An 11712-nucleotide genomic window follows, 5' to 3' on the forward strand; every position below is an offset into this window, starting at 1 on the left:
CGGGCCACATCTCCGTAGCCACAGGAGGGGGCAGTGCCTCACTGGGCTCTTCTGACCAGGTCCCTGTGGAAGCCGCCCTGGTGGTGTCTGCCCTTCCGTGGCTTTCTCAGCCCCTGCTCTGGAGCAAGCTACTAGCCCTGCCTGAGGCAGCTGACTGCCCACACCCTGTCCCCTTCCCATAAACCTGGGTAACCTGCTAGAGCGGGACTTGGAGCTCCTCATACCTTGTGTCTGGGACCAGGTCTGCCAGGGGAGTCTGGGGCAAACCCCGGAGGGGCAGGCAGAGGATGCATTTATTGAGTGTCTACCACATACGAGACACTGAACCAGGGTCTTCGTGGCATCGTGTTGTTTACTCGGAACAACCACCCTGTTGTGGAAAGGGCCCGCCCCCTTTCCAGAGGCAGAAACTTGCTCCAAGAGGTTGGATGCTCTGCCAGAGGCTGCACAGCGCCAGGGTGTGGAATGTCCAGGCCCTGCCCATCTCAGTGCCGCTCCCCACTCCCCACGGGCCAGCACCTGCTGTCCTGGACTCCTGGACCTTCGGCGTCTTCCTCGTCCCCTACTCTAAACACAGAACTACTCACACCCAGCCCTCCCCTGCCGTATCCTCCTGCTCGGAACAGATGAGCAGCCCTGGGAGGGCTATGGTTTCGTGGGGTCGACGACCTTGCCCAGAAAGAGGACACTCTTGGTGCTGGTGGAAAAGATCACCACAAGGAAGGGCCGGTTGAACCGCAGGACATGGCGATTGGTCTGGGCAGAGAAGAATTTGACCGCAAAGCTGGTGGCTGCTGCAGCCTCGGTGCCAGCCTCATCCACATCCAAGGTGGCCTTGTGGAAACTCTGGGAGGAAAATTACAAGCATTATCTCCAAGCCAGCAAGGGAGGGGGCCTGGACAAGACTGCGAGAGTCAGAAACTGCTAGGGAATACATTGCCCTTTATAGCCTGCGAGGTCACTTCTTGGGGATAACACAGTAAGAATTTCATTTGGGAGGATTTTTGAGCTGGAGACCTCCTGCCACACACAGTCACGGCAGCTCTCATTAAATGAATGCTTGCTCTGTGCTCGGGGCTTTGCATGCATCTTATGTGATCTTCATAGCCATCCTATGAGGTCAGCAGTATGGTTCCCATTTTAAAAGTGAGGAATATAAATTCAGAAACTAGTACCCCTTCAATAACATAAGAGGAAGAACCAGAATTCAGCTCAAACCCAAGGCTCTACCCCCTCGCGCACTTTTCTTGGCAGTGGCCGGATCTTAGCTCACTGCAAGCTCCGCCTCCCGGGTTCCCGCCATTCTCCTGCCTCAGCCTCCCAAGCAGCTGGGACTACAGGCGCCCGCCACCTCACCCGGCTAGTTTTTCGTATTTTTTAGTAGAGACGGGGTTTCACCGTGTTAGCCAGGATGGTCTCGATCTCCTGACCTCGTGATCCGCCCGTCTCGGCCTCCCAACGTGCTGGGATTACAGGCTTGAGCCACCGCGCCCGGCCTTAGCAGAAGTCTTGAGTCTCTTTCTCTCATCTACGAAGCCTCCCTCATACAGATGCACCCAATGCAGCCTCAGCTGTGTCTCTCCTCTCTGTTTCCTCCTTTTTTTTTCTTTCTTTATTATTATTATTATTTTTTGAGATGGAGTCTCACTCACTCTGTCACCCAGGCTGCAGTGCAGTGGCCTGATCTCTGGACACATTGCAACCTCCACCTCCCAGCCTCAAGTGATTCTCCTACCTCAGCCTCCTGAGTAGCTGGGATTACAGGTGCCCACCACCTGCCACCACACCAGGCTAATTTTTGTATTTTTAGTAGAGTTGAAGTTTCACCATTTTGGCCAGACTGGTCTCGAACTCCTGACCTCAGGTGATCTGCTCGCCTCTGCCTCCCAAAGTGCTGGGATTACAGGTGTGAGTTATCACGCCCGGCCCTGCCTCCATTTTCTATCATTGCATATATCGCTCTATGAAGACGTTGTATCTCTGACTCGTCTGGGAGAGCTGTCTGAGTTAGGGGGTTGATTCGACACTATATCCCAGCACCGAGCACCATGTCCAGGGCTGGCTAATTGGTGGATGCTGATGTCTGTAGATGACTGAACACACTCAGGCTCTGAGACTCCATGTGGCAGCTTGGGAGCCCCATCACTCGGCAACTCCCATGGGCACAAGTGCCCCACCGAGTTCTCTAGGGGTTGATGACTTACTTTGGATGCCTCCAGTTTTCGCTGTTTGGTGATGCCAGATAAGTCAGCCCACTTGGAGAACAATCCACGAAGCCCAGCCTGGGCAAAATCTGATCTAATACATAGGAGCCAGAAATGGAGAACTTGGGGAAATGCAACTCTAGCTTCTTGTAAAAATTCCTGAAAGGGGCATTGGGTTAAAACATTAGATTAATGAACAAGCCAGGATCCCTGCTGGGCACAGCCCTCCTTGGTGGCCCTCTTTAGCTGGCTGTATTCCATCTGAGTTCTATCCCCACAAACAGCTTTGGCTCAGACTACCTCCCACAAACGGGTGTTGAAAGGCCAGGTTCCTTTGTCCCCAGGGCCTGCTGTCTGTGGGATCTCCTGTCCGTGGTAGCCCCTCTTCAGAGGTTGCTTTCTGTGGGTGTTCTGGTGCCCAGGGAGACAGATGTAAGTCCCGCCAGGTGGCAGTTTTGCCCTTGCCTCTGTTACAGCCCTGTGGGTTTTATTCTTTGCGAACCAGCTAATTTCTTTGTATTGGATTCCCTCTACCATGAAAGTTGTGTGATTTTTCTATTCACATGTGCCCTTGGGCTAGGATGCTTTTCTTATATATGGTTGAAGACTTTTTCCAATCATAGCCAGCATGATGGGAAGCCTTCCTGTTAATTCCTTGGGTGGGTGGATGGAGTTTTTTTGAATCGCGCCATGGCAGCTTAGTCAACCTTCTGGGCCAGAGGGGCTACCTCTTCATTGCACAGAGGTAACCCCCCAAGAGTCAGAGTCACTTGACCCAAGTCTTGTGCAGTGGAAGAGCTATGTCTAGAACCAGGACTCTGAACTCCTACTGTGGTTCTTTTTTCCCTAACGAGGGAGAAGTCATATTTTAAATATAATAGGAGAGTTCATCATTTAAAGGAAGCCCATGGAAGGTCTCAGAGCAAGTGAGAATTCTCTCATAATTGGCAATCACTCCCTATTTTGGGGCACTGTCTTTCATTAGAAAGGTATATTTGATGGATAGTACTGTAGATTCAGCCCCCATAGCACACTGATTACCTCTTCTGCAACAAGTTGTTCCACCTCATTAGCATCTCTGGAGTCAAAACCTCTTCAATCTCCCTCATTTTGCCTTCGTTAGGGAGAATGAAAAACACAGTTGCGTCTCCTTTGTAATCCATCCGTAGCACTGAGCAGGGCAAGTATCTGTCATGAAGATACCAGTGGTGCTCCTGGTCCTGCAGCATCATGGGCACCTGGACTGTTGTATTCTCATCAACATAGAAGTCTTTGGGAGTGGTCCTCGAGGAAATGAATGGTTTCTCCCACAGGGCTGAAGGGAAGATGAAAAGAAGGTACAGGACATCTGTGGGCCACAGAGTCAGTCCTCCAGCCAGGGAAGGCCACCTGGTGTTCCAAGCTACTGAAAGAGTAGCTCCAGATCCTGCCCTATGAGCTCATCAAGGTGTCCCATTTTGACCATTCAAAACCTGACTTGCCTGGGGAATGGATCCCATTTAAATTTTAAAATGAGAGATAGCAGAGGATGTTCATTTTCTAATATGTGAATAGGATTGATAGAGAAGAAACCAGGGATGCTGGAAAGAGGGGTTCATTGTTAGGTAAGCATCCTTGAGAAGGAGAGAGGAGATAGCAGAGTATGAGCAGAGGGGTTGGCCTTCCGTGAGAGGTGGGTCACTACTGCCATGATGAGAGGAGGACGTCTGAGCTTGTGGGTTCAAATGCAGGGAGGTGAGTAGATTTGGAGGTGAGAAGATTTGGAGGTGAGTAGATTTAGAGATGAGAAGATGAGAGATTTCCTGTTTAACTGATTCTATTTTCTCAATGACGAGTGAGACAAGATTTTTAAGTGAAAGTCGTGAGTGGGGAGGACATTTGAGAAGGATGAATCTGTTATTTTAGTAGTTTTGGAGAGTGGAGATATGTAAGTAGGATTGCTGGACAGTGTAGAGAGATCAATGAAGATTTACATTCACAAATATCAAGTGAGACCATCCGTCTAGTTGGATGTTTTTCTTCAACCACATTCAGCTGCTGGGTGCAGATGTAGACGAGTTAGACCTTTAGGTTTAAGCAGGTTTGCAGTTTTGGAGGGTAAGTATGATAGAGGGAAGGAAAACCAAGAAAGTTAAGACTTCAGAGTGTTTGCAAGGAAGTGAACACAATGATGGCCATGCAGTGTGAGGAGGGAAGCAAGGATAGCAGGCGATGTGCAATGAGGTGGTGGCAGGTAGGGTGAATGGACTGAGGTCTCCATGCCAGGAATTTTTGTCCAGGGAAAAGCAAGGGATCTGGGATTATAATCAATGTCTTCCTGACAGTGAAACCCATACTACTGTTTCTCTTCCTTCCTTGGTTAATTTTTTTTTTGAGTTTAAAAGTTTTGTTATTTCAAAGCAAAGTTTCTTTTTTGGAGATGGAGTCTCTTTCTGTCGCCCAGGCCAGAGTGCAGTGTCGCAGTCTCAGCAACCTCCACTTCCTGGGTTCAAGTGATTCTCCTGCCTCAGCCTCCTGAGTAGCTGGGATTACAGGCATGTGCCATGAAGCCTGGCTAATTTTTTTTTTTTTGTATTATTAGTAGAGACAGGGTTTTGCCATGCTGGCCAGGCTGGTCTTGAACTCCTGATTTTAAGATACGCCTGCCTTGGCCTCCCAAAGTGCTAGAATTATAGGTGTGAGCCACTACGCCCAGCCTCAAAACAAAGTTTTTTAAAAAAAGTTTTCAATAGTGCATGAAAATTCCACATGCAAATTACATGGAATAACTAATTTGGCTGAATCATTAGGCTGGGAGTTGCTCCCTATAATTTTATTCCCTGTAAATTCTGGGTTCAAGCTGGTTAGAACTGTGAGATTTCAAAGTAAATTGCTCTCTGAAGGCCCTGGTGGTCAGATATGACGATGGTCAGACTCAGCAGTGCTTTGTGTGCTCCAGTTTGCCCCTGCTTGTTTCCAAGCTTCTTTTCCCAACTCTAACCCCACTAAACAATAGCAGCCCCAGGCTACCACCAGAAACTACGCAGTGATGCTCCCCTCCATGGCGGCACTCTGATGGCTGCATGAGCCTGGCATATAAATTCCTCTCCAAGCTCTGACTTGTCCACTTGCATCGGCAACTTTCTCTCTGTCCTCCCAACTCTTCTTTCTTCTAGATCTTCACTTTCCCAGCCACAGTTGTGTGGGGCCTAATTCCTAGAACAATCTCCTTACCATTGACTTGAGATGGCTTTCCTTCTCTGATGAAACCCTGACTAATCCACACTGTACAAAATTGTTCGCACACTGTGATATCAACTGTGTGGACGTATATGTGTGTGAATGGAAGGTGAAGAAAAGATGCTAAAACATTAACATTTGTTGCCTCTGAGTGGTAGGACTAGAGATTATGTCTACTTTCTCCTTTATGGTTTTACATATTTGTAAAGCTTCAAAATGAGCATTGTTATCATTACATGAATTATAGTTGCTATTTACTGAGTACATAAAATGGTCAGGGGTCAACAAACAAAAAAGTTTATAGAGATATTAACTGTTTTAGGCACTGCAGATCATTCCATCTCTGCAGTAATGAATCAATCTGCCATTGTAGCACAAAATCAGCCACAGACAATACATAAATGAATGGGCCTGGCTGTGTGCCAATAAAACTTTATTTGCAAAACCAGTGGCTGAACACATTTGGCCCAGGGGCTGTAGTTTGTCCATCTCTTTAGATCCTTTTATAAGGAGTATACACATGGGTTAATCATTTCATCCTCAAAGCCAACCTTTGAAGTAGAGATTTGTCTTATCCCCGCTTTGAGCAAACAAGCTGACCTGTTTGCACTGTTGGTAGAGGCTGAGCTCAGATATGAATTCAGCAATTCAACTCGTGATCACTGGCTAGAATGCATTTTGTACATTACTTTTATTAAGAAAATAAATGAGAAAATATGTCTAAAGATAGGAAGGAATGGAAACCTCAATACTACAGAGTCTTCAACATACAACATTCTAACATTGCATTCTCTGAGGGCTGCTTAACTCTATCAAACACAACCTTTTTACTTACCCTTTTGTAAAAATATATTTAACCAGTCAACAAATTAGGGGGTTGGAGGTGGGGGTGTGGATTTAGCACACACCAATGATCTGACTCTCACCTTTGAAGTAAATGTAATTCACCAGCACCATCAAGACGTCCTTCTTGAGCTCACTGACCAAATCCACAATCTTCCCTCGAGTTTCCTTCTTGACGTGGTCGTTGATAAGCTGGATTGTGCCCACAGTGTCATAGAAGTTGGTGTGGAAGAGTTTGGCCTCATAGAAGGCCGCGGTGTCATTCAGGAATTTTGCAAGGAACTTCAGGTTGTGGCTCAGGAACAGAGCACTGCCCACGCGTGTTTCCAGCCCATGACCGGGGAGGCTGATAGTGTGCAGGAGGTGCTGGAAGCCCCTGTGGATGTCGGACTCAGACAGCTCTGTGAGGTTGAAGCCCAGGCCCTCGAGGATCTGACTGCGGCTGTGTGAGCAGGCCCCCAGGGAAAGCATAGCATAGGCGGCCGAGATGCTCAGCGGGGAGAAAAAGATGTTCTTCCCCGGGGTCTCCGAAGCGATCAGGTAGTAGAAGCGGAAGGCAAAGTCAGCATTGGCAGGGGCGATCTTGAGACTGGGGGAACCCTCACCTGTCTCCAGAATCTGCCGGTGGGAGGAGCTGTTACTGCAACTCTCACCATCATGCTCAACGTGCAGCTGGCCATGAGAAAGGGCCAGTAGTCCAACCAGCAGGAGGAGCAGGTAGTCGATAAGATGCATCCTCTGCACTCTCAGGCCTATGGGAGGGAAGAGAATGCCCAGGAAATTCCCCCAGCAGAACACCTGGCCCTGCTGAGAAGGCGGGCAGTGGGCCAGCACCTGGAGATCGTGAGTGACACCCTCAACTCCTGCAGATGAGCTTGTGAAAGGCAATGTAACGCCCACCACCTTCCACATGTATGGTGACAGCAACACTATTGGATGGCAATGCTTTAGACATACAAGGCACACTCCTCGCATCCATCATGTCATTGTGCTTCCCACCTGTGTGAGCTCTGCACAGCACTAGACTCCATTCTCACCCAACAGAGCAGGAAACGAAGACTCCCAAAGTGACTCACCCAAGTCACCTACCTGACAAATATCCTAGCCAGAACCCACATCCCCAGACTCAGGTGCTGCTTCTCCCACACTTCTCTTTCAGATGAGTTGATTTCATTAGCACAGTGATTTTGCACAGAGGATGGCAATCATCAGAGTTTATTTCAGTGTCTGCTCCACAAACATCTGTGGAGTGCTTTATATCGTTTACAAACCACTTTCATGCCATTTAGTTGGACCCTCCCACTCCTGTAGAGGTCAGTAGAACTGGTCTTTGTATTGTTACCCCGTGCAGATGAGGACATGGATGTTTAATAAGTGTCCTCACTTATTAAAGTGAGGATCAGGACAAAGTTGCGGGGATAGAATTGGTACCCTTTTCATAATGAACATCTGTCCAAGACAGGATGCTCCAGTTTCTCCCCCACATCTGCTCCTGCCCCATCAAATGGTCCCACCAGTATCTGGTTGTCAGGCCAAAAAGCCTCTAGCCTTCTATCCACCCACAATCCATTTAATCCACTTCCATGGCCTGCAGGGTTGGGTTTATTTTATTTTATTTTATTTTTTGAGACAGGGTCTCACTCTGTCACCCAAGCTGGAGTGCAATGGTGTAATCATGGCTCACTGCAGCCTTGACTTCCTGAGCTCCAGTGATCCTCCCACTTCAGCCTTCCAAGTAGCTGTAACCACAGGCGTGCACAGCCACACCCAGCTAAATTTTTGTAGAGTCAGGGTCTCACCATGCTGCCCAAGCTGGTCTCCAACTCCTAGACTTTCCTGTAGGTTCTTCAGCCTCTCCCCCGCTCCACTGCTATGATCCTCAACCAGGGCTCAGAAAACTTTTTCTGCAAAGCGCCAGATAGTAATATCTGTGGTTTTGCAGACCACACAGTCTCTGCTGCCACTACTCAACTCTGCTGTGGCAGCTGGAAACAGTCTCAGACCAGACATGCATGAACAGGCGTGGCTGTGTTTCAGTGAAACTTCACTTATGGACACTGAAATGTGAATTTCATGTTATTTTCCTATGTCACAAAATGTTGTTCCTCTACTGATTTTTCAACCCTTTGTATATTTACCTTTTATACTTATCACTTATATTTTACATTTATATTTTATATTTTGCATTCTTAGCTCATGGGCGGTGGGCCAGATTTGACCTACAAGCTGTGGTTTGTTGACCCCTGACCTAGACCCTTGCAGAAAGCTTCCTAGTCTTTCTGCTCTCTGTTCTCCACTCAGCAGTTGGAGGGATCACTTAGAAACATACACAGGACTGCATCACTCACAGACACACCTCCCCTCCGGCATGAACTCCCCAAGATCACCTGGATTGGGAACCAGAAGGCCTTGGCCCCCAGTCAGCGCTGCCCTGTACCAGCTGTGTGTCCCTGGGGGAGGCTTTTCTGGGTCTCCAGGCGCAGTCACCCACCAGTGCCCATGGATCTGAGGTTGGGGGCTTTCTAGCCTGAGTATTCCTCACCTCTAGCAAGAGTGACCAAGTGTCCCAGTTTGCCTGGGACTTTCCTGGTTTTAGCACTGAAAGTATGTCCTAGAAGAATTCTCAGTTTTGAGCAAAACAGAACAGTTTGTCACCCTCCCTCTAGAGGCTCTCTCGTCTCCATTGTCTCAGAGGGTTACTCACGGCACAGTCTGTCCTGGAGTGGACCCCCTGGGTAGCTGTCTCAGCTCTGTCTTGTCAAGCCCAGGAGGACTGGTCAAACCAGGCCTTCTCAGTACCACCCACTGTCTCCCAACCAGGTAATTATTAACAAACAGGCCACGGGCGCAGCACTGCCTAGACAAGGAAAACTCACCAGAAGTAGCTTCACCCCCTCCCAAGAAGACACCCCACTTCCCACCTGGGGAACCCCAAGAGGGTTCACTTCTTCATGTTTGTACAGTGCATGGAGGTTCACCTGGTGCTTGGTGCTCCCTGAGGGCCCGGGGAGCCCCTTGGAAGGTCTGGTCTCCACCCAGCCCCTCATTGGCTGTGTGAGGTTGAGCTCATTTACTCCCTCTCTGAGCTTCAGTCATCCACCTCCCGCCTACAACATGAGCGGCTGGATCATACAGGGCAGCAAGCTCCAGTGCCTTCATAGACCAGATAAGGAAGACTCCATGGTGCCACGGTGGGGAATGGTGGGGATGTGGGGAGACAGCCAGCTCTCTACAGGCCAGGCAAGACCCACTTGTGGGCGGGGCCTTGCAGCGGGGCCTCCAGTTTGCAATCCTGGAATCTGTGATTTCTGAGGATAGAGTCCACTGAGATCTCATAGGTCATACCATAAGGACAGTACATCCCAGGGCAAGGGTGGCATAGGGTGGGACCAGGAACCTCCTTTGGCCAGGAATTCAACTTGCATTTTTCTTCTTCAGCCATGGAATTGTTCTCTCCCCAGTAATCAGTGAACCTCTGCACCCTTGCACCTTTATACCCTCCTAGGGCAGCCATTTCTCACGCCATGTGGGGAAGGACTGCAGGGAGCAAAGTGGCCCTGGGTGTCCTGACTGAGATGACCTTGACCATTCAGGCATCCTCTAGCAAACTTTCTGGGTGTGTTTCCAGCTTGCTGGGCCTTAAGGTAAGTGGAATATATACCACTGAGCAGCACAGTGGGCTGGGATCCCTGAGCCCACATGGGATGGCAGAGCAAGCACAAGCACAGCCCTGAAGCCAGCTGGCCTGAGGTCCAAAATGGGTCAACACCAGGACAAGAGAGGAAGCTGGTGGGTCAGGCAGAGTGAGAGCTACTGTCTCAGTGGATTCTTGCTTTCCCTCACTCATCTCTCTCTTCCTCTTGCCTACACACTCTAGGAGTACTATGTGTGGCCCATTTATAAATGAGACAATATAAGCCCGAAGACACTGTTAGCTCAGATTCCAGAGTCAGGGTCTGCACCGGGGCCACTAAACATGAAGCTCATGTTCCTTCCCAGCACCTGCTGCTTCTCCATGTGGACAGACCTTTCCTGCCACCAGAATAGCAGCTCCTACTTTGCTCACTGCTGTACCATGCACTAGAGCAGAACGTGGTGTAAGGGACATGCTCTATGCATGTTGACTGAGTGAGTCAGTGAGTGAAAGATGGCCATGGACTTTTGCTCTGATGGATGTGAAAATACATCATTCCCCTTACAATGGTCTACAGTCTGGGGTTTTGCTCTTTTAGTCTTGCTTCTTCAGTGAGTTAGGGGCTGATGCTACAGATTCCAGGGGTTAGCATGTACTTGGCTGCAGCCCAGAGGATGGACAGCTTGTCCCTGCCATGAGCACACAGTCACTGCCCTTTAGTTCCTGGTGCCTGCCCCTGGGACGCTCTGGACAGAGGTTGGGCTTTGGCATCAGACAGGCTCCCTCACTGCTGAGATGTGTGACTTCAGGCAAGTCACTCCACCTCTCTGAACCTCAGGTTTTCGCCTGCCAAATGAGAGGCAATAATCACTAATCAGAAAAACTGATATGAAGGGCAGAGGCAGCACCCTCAAACCTTCCGAGCCCCACATCAGCCTTAATAGGTGCTACCTTCTTCCCTTCCCATCCCAGCAGTGGTGGACAGCCAGACTGTCTGGGTTGAATCTGGACTCCACCACTACTTAAGTTACTTAACTCTGCCTCAGTGTCCTCATCTGTAAACTGTGGGTAATAATTGTCCCTAAATCTCAGGGTTGTTAAGAAGAGTCAGTAAACTGACATCTGTAAAGTCCTAGAATAGCATCTGGCCATAGTGAGTGCAGTGGAAGCGTGAGTTAGTCCGTCGTATTATTCCAGATGGGTTGTAAATTACTCATTTATCCCCAAAGGTGTACACATGGCTGAAACCATGTCGTTAAACTTGTTTGGAGTTGTGATTCTGATTATCTCAAGAAAGCTTTGAACTCTCCCTGAAATATGCACAGATGCATGTTTTACAATTTAGGGAGATTCTTGAATCCCATGAAGTCTGTGCAGTCCCTGTGGGCTAGAGCAGTTATTTTTTCCTGCAAAGAGCAGGCCCATATAAAAGCAAGGTGGAAAGAACTCTCAGGCATGTAATGGGAGCCACTGACTTGGACCCTGCAGGAGAAGGAGGGAATGACTGCCATTGGTGTGGCTGCAGGCTGGGTTCAGTCGCTAGCTCCAGGCTCAGTCCTGCCTAGCAGCCTGGCTGCTTCTTGTCTTAAGGTGTCTGGGAAGGCTTCAGGATTGTCGAACCCTCGCCTATCACATCTTGAAGACCAAGCGTTTCTTGTTAATCATCCGTAAGGTCCCAGAGGACAATGAATTGTGCCACAGTCATACCTGGGCACATCAGAACAGGCCTGGCCTATAGAAGATGCGTAACAGAAGCCAGTCATTGAATGAATGAATGAATGAAGAATGAATAAATGAAGAGATGCCAAAGGC

General features: G+C 49.0%; 1 protein-coding gene across 1 annotated transcript; it reads right to left on the minus strand.

The window, feature by feature from the left end:
* Positions 1-338: 338 nt before the first annotated feature.
* Positions 339-9050, minus strand: SERPINA4 (serpin peptidase inhibitor, clade A (alpha-1 antiproteinase, antitrypsin), member 4). Its single transcript, XM_011991692.1, is given in 6 exon segments — positions 339-846; positions 2205-2266; positions 2269-2363; positions 3246-3519; positions 6350-7018; positions 8971-9050. Coding segments are annotated over 5 exon segments (1284 nt in total). The 5' UTR covers positions 7002-7018; positions 8971-9050; the 3' UTR covers positions 339-645.
* Between the last annotated feature and the right edge of the window lie 2662 nt (positions 9051-11712).

Source organism: Mandrillus leucophaeus, unplaced genomic scaffold, assembly GCF_000951045.1.
Source record: "Mandrillus leucophaeus isolate KB7577 unplaced genomic scaffold, Mleu.le_1.0 Scaffold4, whole genome shotgun sequence".
In the NCBI taxonomy this organism is placed as follows: domain Eukaryota; kingdom Metazoa; phylum Chordata; class Mammalia; order Primates; family Cercopithecidae; genus Mandrillus; species Mandrillus leucophaeus.